This window comes from Pelmatolapia mariae, linkage group LG7 (genome assembly GCF_036321145.2).
Source record: "Pelmatolapia mariae isolate MD_Pm_ZW linkage group LG7, Pm_UMD_F_2, whole genome shotgun sequence".
Taxonomy (NCBI): Eukaryota; Metazoa; Chordata; class Actinopteri; order Cichliformes; family Cichlidae; genus Pelmatolapia; species Pelmatolapia mariae.
This window is the reverse complement of record NC_086233.1, coordinates 52,318,233-52,333,616: the sequence shown is the minus strand read 5'-3', so window position 1 is coordinate 52,333,616 and position 15,384 is coordinate 52,318,233. Positions and strand designations below refer to the sequence as shown.

The window sequence follows — 15,384 nt, the reverse complement described above, 5'->3', positions numbered from 1 at the left end:
GGCGTGGGGTTAGAGGGTTTACCTCGCTGACTGTTCTCTAGTTAGGAGCTGACATCTCTAAATGTGCTGTCTGTGTATTGTGTAGCCATGCAGGGGGAATTCTTCCTGCACAGCTCAGACGAGGCTGTGGCTCTGCGCTCAGCCCTTCTCATAAAATAACAATAGGGTCGCACTTTAGAACACAGACCTCACAGAAGATGAACAGTCAGCTCCAAAAAGGCATGCTAGACAGACAGAGGGACTTTTCTTCTAAAAGCCTTTGAATTTATATTTTGCAATTGTCCCAAAAGATTTTAGATTTGGTTTCAATATTTTTAGTATAATACTTAATATAATTCTTGTGATTACTCCAGCAAGTAACATACACATCATTTTTATAGCTGTTCCTGTGTTTTCTTTTCTTATCCTGTATTAGATATGCACCTTCAGATTATCTTTTAAATCCAGACTAAGCTTCAGTGATGAAACAATCAGTCAAATGATTGTAGTGTATGTGATTGTCTGTATGTACCCTATCACCTTCTTAACTCCTCTCGATCCCCCTGCAAATGCAATGTCATGTTCTCCGTTTGCTATTCTTCCACATTACATTCAATAATGATGCAATCAGCCGTTCAGATCATTGACAACCTGAAAGAAATCCAGGTCAGGGAGATGAATTCTTAGCTCTCTCTTATTATATTCTATCAGAGCTACATATAACCACACTTAGTATGTTTGTTTCATTTCCTTCAGTATTTTCAGTGAAAATTGTAACAGAGTCTGGGCACATGTGGATAGAAACTGCAGCTTAACTGGTTAGTAGAGCCATACAAGTGGTAATTCTAATTCTTCTTATAATACTTTGCTTGAGTTTCTTTTGCTTTTTTTCTGTTGCTGACACAAAATAAAACATTTAACAGCAATTTGGGTTGTTGCTTACCCATCGAACAGCCCCTATCAGTAGATATAACTCCCATAGATATCACCAGTAGGCGTCATCCTTCAACTAACTAGCAGTCCGGGTAGCCAGACATTATTTAATGGTGGTCATACCGCCTTGATGAACAGAGATTATGGGCAAAATGTTTCCGACTTTGTTTCCACCACAAAAGCCAGCACAGCAAGGCTGAAGGGGTGTTGGTGGCACAAGTTGCAGTTAACACTTATTTGACCACGGGCTTTTGGATCTGACTTTTGCTTTCACTCATCCTTTTGTTATTGCTTTTGTTTTTCCTTTTGGATCGGTTGGGTTTAGGCACATGATTAAAGAATAATACTTTTAGTGTTGTGTATATAGCTCAGGTAGTTCTAATTCTGTCTAAGCACAGGTCATGTGAGGGCGCATACATTGCTTTGTAAGGCAAAGACCTTGCATTATCATAGTGAGAAACCCAGTGATAACTTGCGAGCAAGCAGTTGGTTACAGTGGGGAGAAAAAAAACTCCCTTTTGACAGGAAGAAACCTCATGCAGAAACAAGGTTCAGGGCAGGTTGTAATCTGCCTCGACATGTTGAAACATGAACATAGGGTAGATTCAGGAGCCAAAAGTGCATAAAGATCTTGGTTTGGATTAAAATATACTTTACCTCAGAAAGCTCAGTTTTCAAGGTGTATAAGGTAAAGACACCATTGAACATTTTATGTGCACTTATTCACATGGATCCTAAATAATCTGGACTACTTTCTATTAGAATGAAAACCATACATTCTATTTCACAAATGAATGCAGGAGGGCTCCTACTGACCAGATGTAGAGATGCAATTGGTTGGGTGGATTTGAAAAAACACTAACACTTACACTCTAACATACACAAAATCACCCTTTTATACTTAATCAATCACTCAATGAAAAAAGTTGCAGATCCTGCGTGAATATAAAAAATCAAATAGCTGTCATCGTCCTCTTTTTAAAGAGTTATTTAGGTATTTATAACTAGCTATATAGCCTGTAGCTAATGCCATATTACTTCTCTGTTGGAGGGACCTCTCATTGTGATATGCCACAACAGGTGTCACTTATCTGTTGAATACAATCCCCTCACAGTACCAGGGTTCTCTTACTTCAGGAGTTTAACTTGATGTCCTCCTGAGCCTACCCTAGTGCCTAATGGCCAGTTATACCAGTTTCAGTGTTGTTGTTCTGTAGATTGAATGGAAGGTAAGCACCATCTCTGTCTTTCTGATCATCCACACGGTTTTCTGAATTGCTATAAGTGTGTCCCATCTGCCAGGCAGAAATCAATAGGCTCTCTTCACGCGGCGCTGACTTTGTCTGGTTTCTGACGAATAATTAAAGAGCCAGCTTGCTTCACACAACCACGATGACTAATGCCGTTTAAGGAATGCCTCTCATACGTGAATCAATAGTTCTTATTTCTCTCTCATCCTTTCTCTCTTTCACACGCGCTTTCCCTCTATCTCTTCCTCTTTCTGTGTTTGCGTGTTTATCAAGGCAGACAAAGTTCTCCTTTGTGCTTGTAGGTCAGTGTGTCACTGTGCCGTGGCAATGATGCTCAGGCATTTTGACAACTTCTGAGCACAAAAACCAAAACAGACAAACAGACAAACAAGAAAAAAAAATAGCTGTCTTCTCTCCAAAATCACAATAGAGCCAATATATTTGGTTGTTATACACTGATGCAGTAACTCGCTTTCTTTTTCTGTCTATAGCAAATAGAGGTCAATGACGAATCAAATTAGATTTGTCTTTTTAGGCTGCTTGCTCAAGTCTCCGTCACCCAAAAACAGAGAGGCAGAATAAATATGTGTGAAATAATGCATGGTTATGAGCGAGCACCATGCACACCTTTCTTTCCACTATATTAGATTTTCATAATTGAATAAAACATGGAAGTGCTCTGAACATCCCCTCAAAGGGAAATGGCAGGCACTAAAGCATAGAAGCCAACTCGGTAAAGAACTGCAAATGAATAAGTGATGAGGAACAAACGAAGTGTGGTATATGAGAACAAGGGAGTGATTTACTCTAAAACAATATTTGAAAGAGGAGGTGGATGAGGGGCAATAATTACATTCCAAAAAAAAAAAAAAAACAGAAGCGGCTGGTCTTGTATGAATTACAGAGTGTCAGGCCCTTTTTTTAAGCAGACAAAATATACATGAATCATATGCAAACTTGACCGGGGAAACATCTCAGTCAACCGTATTTTCATTTGCAGATATGGTATACAAACACACAGCAAGAGAGAGAGGGGGGATACAGAGAAAAAGCTGGGAAAGGCGGTACACTGTGAAATATCCTGAAGGTCCTTGGCAGCATTAGAGAAAGGCCTGGGAGGTTAGGAAACATCAAATCAATGCATTGTAATGTGAATTGACTGCTGACTTTGATCATCTGCCTTGGGAGTGCTTTAGCATTGAGTGCTGTCACACTGGCTGGGTTAAGCAAATATGGCATGGGTTGAAATGGAGAGAGATGGGTTGGGGGGGGGGGACAGGTTAGAATGGGAGTGAGAAAAAAGGGATGTATGATGCCTGGCTATCATCACGGAGTAATGGGCACATTAAAATTCTGTGTTCGCTTTGGTAAATGGCATCCTGTAGATGTTTTTGCATGGTTAAATTGATTTGTATACGGTAAATATTCTGTACATTAACAACAGCAGCTTGTGTCGGTGTCTCAGAGTGCTGGGTTTTGTTTGGATTTTTTTTTTTTTGGTAGTGTGTGTTGTTGGCTTTCAAAGAGCTGTAGTGGTCAGGGGGAAAAAATTCTTGCCCAGACTCAACTATTCCTGGGAAGACAGCTGATACCCTCCACTCACCTCCCTCCAAAACGATGGGTCAGCCATGCTTAGTGTCAGAAGCTGCTGATATCCCCGCTCTGAAAGTGGAAATGCTCTTAAGCCTTTCTCCTATAATGGAGTGGCCAGTCTAATCTTGCCCTCTCTGAGTGAGAGCTGGTAAGGAAGAGCGTTTTTACCACAGCACTCTGACCCTTGCTTTGGCACAATATTGTACGCGGTACAGTAAGAGAGCAAGAGAGCCATCCTCGTTCTTTTTGCCAGCGCCCTTCTGCTGCTCTCTCTCTCTTATCCTCAGGAGGATGTCCTTTTTTATATGAAGCACACAGTGAAAGGTCTGTGGTTTGTTTTACGCCTCTGTGGTTCAAGTGTTGCATTTCAGATAAAATCTCTAATTGAGACTTTTTTTTTCTCCCCTCATCAGTGGCTTTATTTTTTCCTAAATGTTTGTCCCCTTTTGACCCCCCCAAAAATGTAAGCAAACTGGAAAAACCTTAGATGGAGTGCGTGAATGAAAAGAAGAAGGAAAAAAAATCATTGTGCAGTTATGTCACTGTGACAAAGAAAATACGAGGGGGAGAGAGATTCCTTGAGTCAAGCCAGAGCAGCAAAGAGAAGCCCAAAACCTCTTGTCACTGTATGAAAAGAATAGCAAGACGACCCGTAGGTATTGGGCTGCTAGGTGCATCTCCTAACAAGCTGACTGTTCAAAGGCTTTTTAGTGCTCTAGAGAACATGAAAGGCATGTTTAAAAATTTAAAAGCCCGATCTGTTCCAGTGCTATGGAGCGGCAGAGGGAAGCAGATTTTTACGTCGCCATAATTCCCTAGTTGCATGCTTTGTAAATTAATTAAGATGTTTATGACAGCTGCTTGCACCTAATGGAATGCTTATAGAGTATGCTATTAATTATTACTGCTGGGCACGGCTGCAAGCTTTCATACTGCTGAGAATGTATGGCTGTGGCCGCAGTATAGACGTCGTCCCAGCCTCCACCTCAGACCTCTCTCTTCACACTTCCAGCGAGAGTCAGTGGGCTGTCTGTGCATATGTTTCAGATGTCCACTGTGAGGTATAGTCAGACGGCGTGTTTAGCTCAATGCGTCACATTGTTGACAGCTGCATAAAAAATGATGAATAAACATGTATTCCAGCGGTCAGCATTCCACAAAGTGGCGCTGCATTAGGCTTGTCATCTTCATCGATAGACTGACAGTGCTCTGATGTTTGTGCGGGGCATTTGTACTGTGAACTGTCACTGACCTCATGAGCCTAAAGGAAGTTCATCCATTCGCTCCCTGCTGTTAACTTGGCCGTCGAGCGGGGAGCTGTTATAATTTCAGTAAGAAAGGAAGAATGACTATCTCGACAGCTATGCCCGTGAGTGTGAAAAAGCAAGTATGGCTGGCTAATTATAGTTTCTTTTCATATGACTTCACCACAAGTTCTTCCTCTGACATTGTTACGCAATGGCATAACAATAACACCATTGACAGCAGGAAGCTTTGCAGCAGCAAGATACCATAGGCAGCAAGTAGAAAATATAAATTGTGTACATTTTTTGATCACTGCATGAGCTCATTGTTCTCGAGGGCTGATGCGTACAAGCCGTACTTTTACTCTTTTGTTTTTAAATTGTGGTCTGAGATAAATAGTGAGTGTTTGATGTCATTTCAAACTTAGATCTGTTGTAGAGTATTTTTACTTCATTACATCTGGCAGCAATTACTTTGCAGATTAAGGCAAAAAATAACCCAAATATTAAAACATTTCAATTCTTTACTTAAGTAGAATTACAAAAGTCTTACCTTTAATGGAACATTTTTATACTGTAATACTGCAACTTTTGCAATGTTTGATGCTTAAGACTTCCCACTGGTTTCCACTTTTCTGTCATGATAAATCAACCTAAAACATGCTAATCGCAAATGCTAAACAAATGCAACCTGTGCCAAAAAAGGAAGTGGAAACTACACACACACACACACACACACACACATATATATATTTATATACATATACAAAATGAAAGAAGGGACACTTTTGCTATTATCTGTCTAGTTACAGTCAGTGGGAAAATGTGAGTATCCAGACAAGTGCACCCTATGGCGGCAACTTACCCAGGAGTCAGTGGGACAAATAAATAACGCTACGCAGCTCACTCTCTTCATTACACCATGTGAGGTAGATTTGTATCCCTCTATCCCCGCAGAAGGGAGGCATCATGTCTCTGCTCTGCAGAGCTTTATCCCGTGTTATCCTCCGATTACATTTACATAGAGAATGCAGCAGGGAGGGAGAAGGCAACAAACTGAAGCACACTCCACCTGTACCACAAGAGGCAATGTGTGAAATATATATTCAGTCTTTCATCAACCACTTTATCTGCTGTGCATGGGTTATTTCTGTCTGCAACGCTTTGAAAAGGGAGCCAGAAGCTGTGATCTGTTCCGTTAACCGTAGTCCACCTCCACGGTTGCCCTGTTATCAAGTGTGGAGTGTACTTAATAATAAAACTCTGTCTCCTGAAAAAAAAACCTATGGCGGATTTCCTTTATTTATTTTTGTTTTTGTTGTTGTTTCATGGAAAATGTATATTCTTCTCAACAAAACCCATCACAATTTAAAAACCCAAATAAGGCAGTCATGTTGGTGTCGACATCCCGCAGACGTTCATCCTCTTATTTGTGTTTATTGTTTATTTATTTAAATATTCATTTTGGATTTTAGTACTTTTGTTTCATTTTTAGTGTCTGTTTTGTTTGGTTAGGTTTAGGTACCAACCTGTTAAAGGCATCAGAAGCTTTTCTTTCCTTTTTTGTTTTGTTTGCTAGGGTTATGAGTCCCGGCCGTCTTATATGATTGGTTGACTGAAAAAATTAGACAGTGGGAAAGCAAAAAATATAAATGCCAAATATATGTTGATTAGGAATGTATTTTTTAAAATGTAGCAAACAAACATAATCCTCAAGAAAATACATTTTCCCCTGAAATGTAAATGAGAACACGGTTTAGTTGCATGGCAGTGTCATTTTTAGGGCTCAGTAATGCCACCACTGACGAACTCCCTGCTAATAGCGCTATCTTTGATCTACATGGAGCATGGCGGGCTTACAGAACTCGCAGGTTTTAATTATGAAATACATGAAAAATAGATGCTTCACTAAGTGCCGACCGTGACTTGCAGTGAATTACAGTAGCAGGGCGCTCGCTGGTTTGCCTCTGCCTTTCCTTCCTTTATGTCTTCCAGTGCCTCCAATACCTCCACTCGGGTCTGTCTCACTCAGTTTGTTACTGCAGAGAAGCAAAAAAGACAAGTCCATGATATTAATTAGTGGATTGACAGACTTGTAATTCATCTCAGAGGAAGTTTTCATTACATGGGAGGCTTCAGAGGGGCAGTTTGGCTTATTGGCAAGTGCTAAGACCAGACCTAATGGGGCTGCAGTTCCCTCCCTTTTGAGCAATTACAGCCAAGTCCTTATCAGCAGCGCCACGAGTCCACTGTTGTGGGACCTTGATTTCCAACACACTCGCATAGAGTGATCCTTCCCCGTAGACTCTTGTTCATTAGACAAGTGTGCAGTACTCTACTTTGCTGGATGAGAATTGAGACTGAGTGAGTGATGGTAATGAAAGGTTTCCTGTATGTTTCTGAGTCAGCCTTTATAGAGCTGATATTAGCTGACATTAGTTTGCCATCAAAGCTCTAGCCTCCTTTCTCCCTTCGTGATTATACGAGCAGCCTTGTGTCTACAGTCTATTGACAGGCCCGTGCAGCTCCTGTAACAGCTTGTCACAAGCCATCACGAGTCCATATAAACTTTAATCCTATCTTTCTATTCTATTCTTGAGATAATGCAAAATACAAGCTCGGACATGGGAGTTGAATAAACAGATGTTGAACGGCGCTTCATCTGTTAGAATGACATATACCTCTGGCAAAAGCAGTCTAACACTGTGGTTTCCTGAAGTTGGCAGGTGGCCTGTGAATCATCTTTTGCAACCTTGCAAGGAAAACCGAACACAGAGAAAAACAAAACAAGCAATTTCAAGTAAACTGTAGATCTGAGATGATCTTTATTTACCAGCTGTACGCTGCTTTTCATGAATATTTAAACTCTTCTGAATAGGTTAACCCAAGGGGGTTCATGTCTGTTGGCCAACTGTACTACTCTTACAAGCCATTATTGTTGTTAGAAAGGAGGAAAGAAAGGAGCATAAGTAGTGTGTTTGCCCCGGGAGCTGGAGGTAATTGTATCCCCTCCCCTTTAGATTTGCACCTGTGTGGAGATAAGGTAATATATTGTAACGTGAACGGGAATTTTAAAGTGTTGTCTGTGAGGCTGTTTTCTTGTATGCAGACAGAGCAAACGCTAACCTCAAAAGCATAATGTTATTATGGAGTTTCTGTATGCACTGTGTAAATAAAAATTAAAGAATGGGCTCGATTATGTTATTTTATGGAGGAGCACCATTTGAAATAAGCATCCCTCTGACAGAGTAGGGTATCTATTTAAACTTTATGTAGTTAGAGCCTTTATATATAAGTGTAAACACAACCGGTGGTGGTCTCTCGTGCTGTTCTGTGCAGCTCCGTAACACTAAAGTAAGTCAGGGTGGTCTGCTGAATGTGGTTTGTCTTTATTTATGGTGCGGACTGAAAGGCTATTGGGTTTCATGTGTGGTTGAAGCTGGATCATTGGGAGATTACTGCTGGGCTGGGAACCGACAGCGCACAGAGTACACAGAGGCCTGCCTGTGCTGCTGGCCTCTCCCTGACCACTGCCCAGGGCTTTCCTGCATCCATCAGGCCCCCTGGGACCAGCCCGCACTCAGAGGAGAATTACTGAATAGTATGTTAGAGCCAAGATCAGAACGAACAACATCAGAGCTGCAGAAACATAACCATTTTGGGATTATTTTTTTTTACCTGCAGTACAGTACTAAGTCACAAAACAATCTAACTGAATTGGATGGCTCAGCGGTTGCAGATTGAGCCGTTTCTTGTGTATTTGTCGATATTTCCTGACCCTTTTTTTCCCCCATTGCGACATTTCTTGGGCTTTTGTGCATGTTGTCCATAAGTATAGAGCATTGCAGCCACACATGTTAGTAAAAAACAGTAAAAACAAACAGTAACGTCATTCAGTAATAAGCAGTCTTCTGTATATTTATTGTTGGGTGCTATTTGAAGAAAAAAACAGTCATCTAACATTATACATAAAGGAAACGGATGAGGTCTAAGCACCAATCAGTAAAGAGGACACATAAATACACGATGGAAGGTAAACAGCTCTGGAAGGTGGCCCGTAAGAAAGATTCAAATCATGAAAAAAAAATATAATCGTCAAAAAACAATGTCATGATCCAAACACTACAATTTTAATTTAAATTATATCTAAATTATATAAATATTTTTATGAATCTGCCATCACAATGCGTGTACCGGTCTTTTCAGAATACAGAGTTGGTGTCAAGGTGGAGCCTTGGACACTGTTTTGGATTCTGTCATTTTTTTCATCTTAACCTGTACAGCGGTGTCTTACCAATAACAATAGCACTTATTGCAGCGTTCCCTGCGGTACAATTAAAATTCCATCAGAGTCTTCATTCTGCCTCCAAGCCATGCCTGCTGTTTTTTTGGCCCTCCTGGGCCACGTCAATTCCTCTGCTGCAATGCATAATTCACGAGCCACCAAACAGCACTGAGAACTCACCTGGAGACTTGCAGGCCTAGCAATGCAGAACTGCTCTGGGGGAGATGTTGCACATGAACCTGGGGGACATTTGTAAGGGTCGAGGTGCGCCTGACACGAAGCCTCAAGTCAGCCAGGGCTTCTCCGATCTCAGGGTCATCCTGATAATGTCGCTCTTCCTTTGGGATCTACCACCTTCACGTATCCTTTTATTTTTTCCTGACCTTTCTTCTTTCGTCTTCTGAAAGACAGTTGTGGTGTCCTCTAAAACTAATTTGGATGTATATCTTCTATTTGCAGACAATTCCATAGTGATGCAATGAAGTAACCTGTAGAGTCTCAGAGTGGTTGCTTTTATTTAAAACCAATTAGAAATGACCAGAAATAACAGCGCCTGGAGACAGAGAAGTCATTTTTCTTTGGGCCTCCCCAGAGAGTTGGCCTCTCCATGGATTAAGTGTTTTAGTATATTAGGGGGCAGCTGATTAGAATCATTGTGCTTTTTTAATCATTAAATTTTTGCATGTATAGTTTATAGCTGTATAATAGCTAATAAGTCTAAGTGTGTCACAGAAAAAGGGGCGGATTGTTTAAGTGACTTTGTGTATGAAAGTTTCAGAAAGACTGCCAAAGAGGAGCACTGAGGTTCTTGAATCAGCTAAACCACATTTTTTGACTTTTGATGAGACGAGCATTAATTTAAGAGCGACCTTGCATTATATCTTTATGCTTTTAACAGCGCTTTGTACTGTCTAACCCACTATGTTAGTTTTTCCCCCTTTAACGCATTCATGGATTGCTGACTACCTAAATGAGTCACCTAGCCCACTGAATATTCTAATTTCCTCCAAGCCTGAATTTGTACCACTGTTGAATTTCTTAAAAGCACAGCTCCAAAGATCACGTTTCCTAAACGATTCGAGCCGCTCGTTGGAGCTTTGTGATGGCTAAGAAGAGCAACACATTAATTATTTCTAATTATTTTCTCTCAGGAATGTAGCAGCAATTTGTTAATTGGGCAGGTAGCAGCAGTCAAGAGATTCACCGCTGAACGTGACCACATCGATCATTCTTAAGATGTTCGTCTTACCCACCATTATTAACCAGCAACCTCAGGAGTAGCCTAAAATTAACAGTCCCATACAGCTGCCATCATTAAGACAATAAGCAAACGTTCCATTATGATCTGTGTTTTTCTATCTTCAAGGCCATATTAACTAATTAACTGTGGAGAGTGGATACTGCTAGCATTCCCAAGGCCTATGGTATTGACCCGTAATTCCAGTAGGTGTCTAGCCAGTCCCTCACTGGACCCTCACTGGCTCCTCCTGCAATTGGGTCTGCAGCGGCGGCGCCGTCCTTGTGTGCGGCGGGCGTGCAGCAGCGGCATGTGGAGCAGGCAGCGGGAAGCGAGCCTCCCTGTCTCCCCAGACTGAACAGTGAATGAGGATAAGTGAGGAGCGCCAGTCAATGAATCAAGCAGCAGGAAGGGAGCAGCCGGGGGGGGAGTGTGACGTCCCCACGGGAGAGGCCTCGCATTAGGAACTTCCTCGTCTGTGTGTTTCTGGCACAGGTTAAATGGATCGCTCCCATTAGCGCGCTGAGAGGACAGCTCCATTATATGAAGGAGACTGTAACTTTGAATGTCATGGTGCAACAACCCCAGAGCACGCCTCGTCTACCAGGGAGGCAGGGTGACAATAACCATCCATGATAATCATTCCCTGTCAGGCTTTAAGGAACCTGAAATTATGACGTACAGCCTGCCGTGTGCCTCAGACTTCATTACAGTGCTGTCACTTTGAGTCGCCTGCGATGGCACCGCACTCCACAGCCGGCTGCAGCGCTGTGACTGCCAAACCCCCGACTCACTCTCCTCCTGTCTAAGTGGCATGTTTACAGGATGTGTGCCCCCCTGCAGATAGATGTGGTGGAGGTTAACCTCCAGTCATTTGCACGGTACCTCTCTTCCTCTATAGCATAGGCAGTGTCTCATGAGAACAAATGCTGAATTGTTTACCCAGGCAGGGGAAAGTATGACTGATCAAAGGCAGCGAAGAGTGTCCCTCCTTCCACTGTGACAAATGTATAATTTAGAAATTGGAATTCAGCTACAAGTTCACACAGGCAACAGCCTTTTAACTTGAATTTCTATTAACGCTCATAAACGCGCACAGTAGATGTTTAGAAAAGAAAATCCACAAGCTATACGTCTGTTTATAGCAGCCTGTTTATCAGCCAAGGAGAGTTTCACCTCCAGACTGACCTCTGAACCTGCCATCCAGTGGAGAAGACAGGAGCTGGCAGGCATTGCCAATGTCAGTGCCCAGAGCTAACTCCTTCTTTCTCACCGCCTGACTCATTCATTGGCTTTGTGGCCCCTTCTCCTTGCCACCTCCAATCACAGGGTTTTGAATGACACATAGAGGAGGAAGTGGGCCCACTAACCTCCCCTCCTACTTCTTCTAACCTGCATAGCAACAGAAAGGATGAGCCTTTGTCTGTACGGTGATAGTTTTATATCAGCACCCTGGAAAATGTTACCGTGGAAGTAGTTTTGTTATCATTAGGCGTGCTGCATTAAGTAGATGGGAGTAGCACAGTAGTTGGTTGGAGCCCTTATTATTTACAGTGCAAATAATACAAGCTCTGCTGTCTTACCAGTGTCTGTGTTTCTCTCACTTTACTTATATTTACATGCACAATATGTCTTTTGCTTTTGTCATTTTCAGCACATCTGGCTTATTGACAGTAACAAACCTGATAGTGAGTAAGCTGTGAAATTGTTGTTGTTGTTTTTAACTGTTTCTAGGAAATGTTTGTGTGAGAACACACACCAAAAGCATGTTGTACACATTTCCACCGACTGCATATTATCAGCTGCTATCAGTAAAAATGTCATAATAGGTTATCGTGTGGGAAAAAACGAGGCAACTGCAGGATGATTTAAATAATGCAGTTTTTCAAACACGCTGGAAATGCACCCGATATGATTTTTTTTTGTTCCAAGTGAGCACACAAAAATTTTGGTGATAAGCTAAACAAAATGGTTTACTTCTGAAAATACCCCGAAACCTTTTATGGCAAATTCCCCTTTTGCATGGACTTGACTTAATGAAGCATTTATGTGGTAGGCACAAGAGTGAGAACTGCTCTGCACCGAGTTCATGACGGCTTCAGTGTATCAGCTAGGCAATGAAGCAACGTAAAAATGATCAGGCAGGCAGACTGCAGCGCTGAAAACTTGAGTTTTAGAAGCATACGTCCTCACGCGAACTGTTTCTTCTTGACTTTGACATTGAAATAGTCAGTGACAGCAAAGCATCTACTCAACATTACCAGTGTGGTCTGTGTGGCTAAAGCTGGGCGAAAGCCTCCACATGTACTGTATATACACACCCTCACACAAGCTCGTGTTTCTTTCACTTCCTCTGTCACAAACATTTCACAAAGCAAAGGGTTGTTTACTACTTTAAGTTCTCAAGCCAGGCCACCACACTTTTGTTAACACTTCAGAAGATGACGGATGAAAGCTAGAGGCAGTTCTCTGTAACTTTTTGCATATTCTGTATGTTTTATGCATTTTGCAGATATATACTGCCCTTAAATCAAATAATATCTCATATGTGTCATTGACCACACTCCTCTTGAAAGCTGTGAAGTGTCTGTTTTATGCAGTAGCGTAGGCTCTGACAGAAAGCCAGCCTATTTGCTCTTTCGGTTTCTGCTAAGCACAGCCACTGTGTTCCTTACGTAGGTTAACGAGTTGCCTTAACCATCAGCCAGTTAGCTGCTTGATACAGTCCTTCGCAGCTGCCTTGTGCATAAGCTGAAGCTTAGAACAGAAGCTTTGACACTGCTAGTTTTTAATGAAACATCAGGTCTTGCTGGCTCCCATGTCATCTTATTTTAGTGCAGAATTAAGACTCGAGTACTGTTTATTTTCTTCTTGCGTAATGTCACAGTTGGAGAGAACAGAAGCTTTTGGCCCTGAGCAATGGAACAATGCTAGCTCCATCACAGGCTGCTGGCCCCTAGGTGACGGCTTTCCCTCTTCCTGCTCAGTGGAGTTGATATCAGTTATGTGTTTCTCTGTGTATGTCTATAGGAGACCGAAGGGCTTATTTGTTTTCCCCCTCGTTGCACTTTGACTCGTTTCCCCTCAAATGTGTCTCAAACATTGTTATCTCTGGCCAGACGCCTTTTTTCACAGAGAGTTATTGAATCATGTCAACTTGCCGTCCCCCGAGTTTCAAATGCAAGCTGTAGAAAAATTAGCCATTGCTTCCGCATGACAAGTGGGATCTATTAGTGTGCTCTCGTCCTGCAAAGCATGAGCATCTTAGGGGCCGCAGGGGACCTCGGCTGGCTGTGTACTTGTCCGCGTCAGGCTCCTGGGGCATTAGACCAATGTTGCAGACAGGAGAAGGAGCCAGAGCCAAAAAATAAAATAAAATAAAAACCCCAAAGTGGCTCACTCAAGGAGCTGACACCTGAAGGGGTGAAGATGGGAAGTATAAGTTGCAGTTGCAGTACAGCCCAGGTTTGACTCAACCTGGTCAGACTGCCTGCTTCTTATAAGCCGTTTGTACCCACATTGGCACTGCTTATATCTGTTCTATAGTGTATCCAATCGTTTCTCTCTTTGATCATGTTACAGTTTTTAATATGGAGACTCTGTCACACATTAAGAAGGGAGTTTTTTTGAGCCATCTCTTTGCCTCCTGAGCCGGTCAGACGAGAGAGGGCTTACAATTTATTTACAAAATAACTTCAAAAATCCCCTTTGTATTGAAACCGTTTAAATAAAGGATTAGCTAACATTAAGGTCAAAATGCCTTTATCTCCCTCAGGGCCGGTGGCTTAGTCATGCACTCGGACCCAATCGGAGAGGCGACTCAACACATTAGCATTCCAAATGTTTTTTTTCCCTTTAGTTTGAAATTTTATTCACTGCCCGAAGAAAATGGGGTTTCAGCCACCTTGTCATAGATGTTGATATAGAATGGCCCTAAGTTAAACACCAGCCTACACACATAATTACCCAGGGCCACCTAAGTGACCTTGGTCTGTTGCAATCTGTTGCAACACAGGGTTTCCTTCTTTGCTGCTGTTATCATATTATAAGTTATTAATAAGAGCCCCATGTGAATAGTTCATTTTATTTGTTTTTTTTTAATATATTTTCTCATTTTTATTTGCTTTTTTTCTTCACAGGTATCTCAGTAACAAAGAAGACACATACTTGTAAGTACAATTTTTATTAATGTGGTTTTTATTCTACTACAATTTTAAGACGGTAAAAGTGATACTTAATTCAAAGGAGAATCCCATACTTAATGTGAAAAACAACAACAAACAACCCCTTGCCTCATGTATAGTGGAGATGGTGAGATCATTATGTTTGTGTCTATGTTGACTCTTTTTCATCATTGCCTATAAACGTGCTGTTGTCTGCCTACTACTGTCATAAATCAAGGCCTTCAATTAGATTTCTGTTCATCCACTTTCACTGTTTTGTATCTCTCCGTCTCCATACTGGAGAGAATATGATGATAACCCCAGAGAGGAAATTAAAATGCTATGCAGTCTTATGACTGCTTGGTAATCATGCACATTTGAAGCAGACAGTGTGGTGAAGCACCTCTTTGTTTTCTGCAAGGCCTTGCAGCTGAAAAACACGGATGTGGTGTTGCGTGGTGGTTTCTAACCTCTGAGGCTGCATTAACTACCAGAGTTTGTGTTCTTCAAGTGCAGATCCTATCACTAAAATTGAAAGATACAGACACTGTATGTGACACATGTATCACATGCTAGATGCAAGGCTCCTTTTGTGCAATACAACAATAGTACACAGCCTTTTCTTACCACCGCTGCCTTTTCAATTTCGGTGCGCTTATGAAGAATTGATGAGCAGTCAAACCTGCAGAAATCAATGATT

General features: G+C 41.7%; 1 protein-coding gene across 1 annotated transcript in view; it reads left to right on the top strand.

Moving 5' to 3' along the window:
• roraa (RAR-related orphan receptor A, paralog a) overlaps nt 1-15,384 on the top strand; it is a 188,078-nt gene that overhangs the window by 112,561 nt on the left and 60,133 nt on the right. Inside the window, exon 2 of the mRNA XM_063479642.1 lies at nt 14,661-14,690. Coding sequence (XP_063335712.1) covers nt 14,661-14,690 — 30 coding nt within the window. The remainder of the gene's footprint in view (nt 1-14,660; nt 14,691-15,384) is intronic.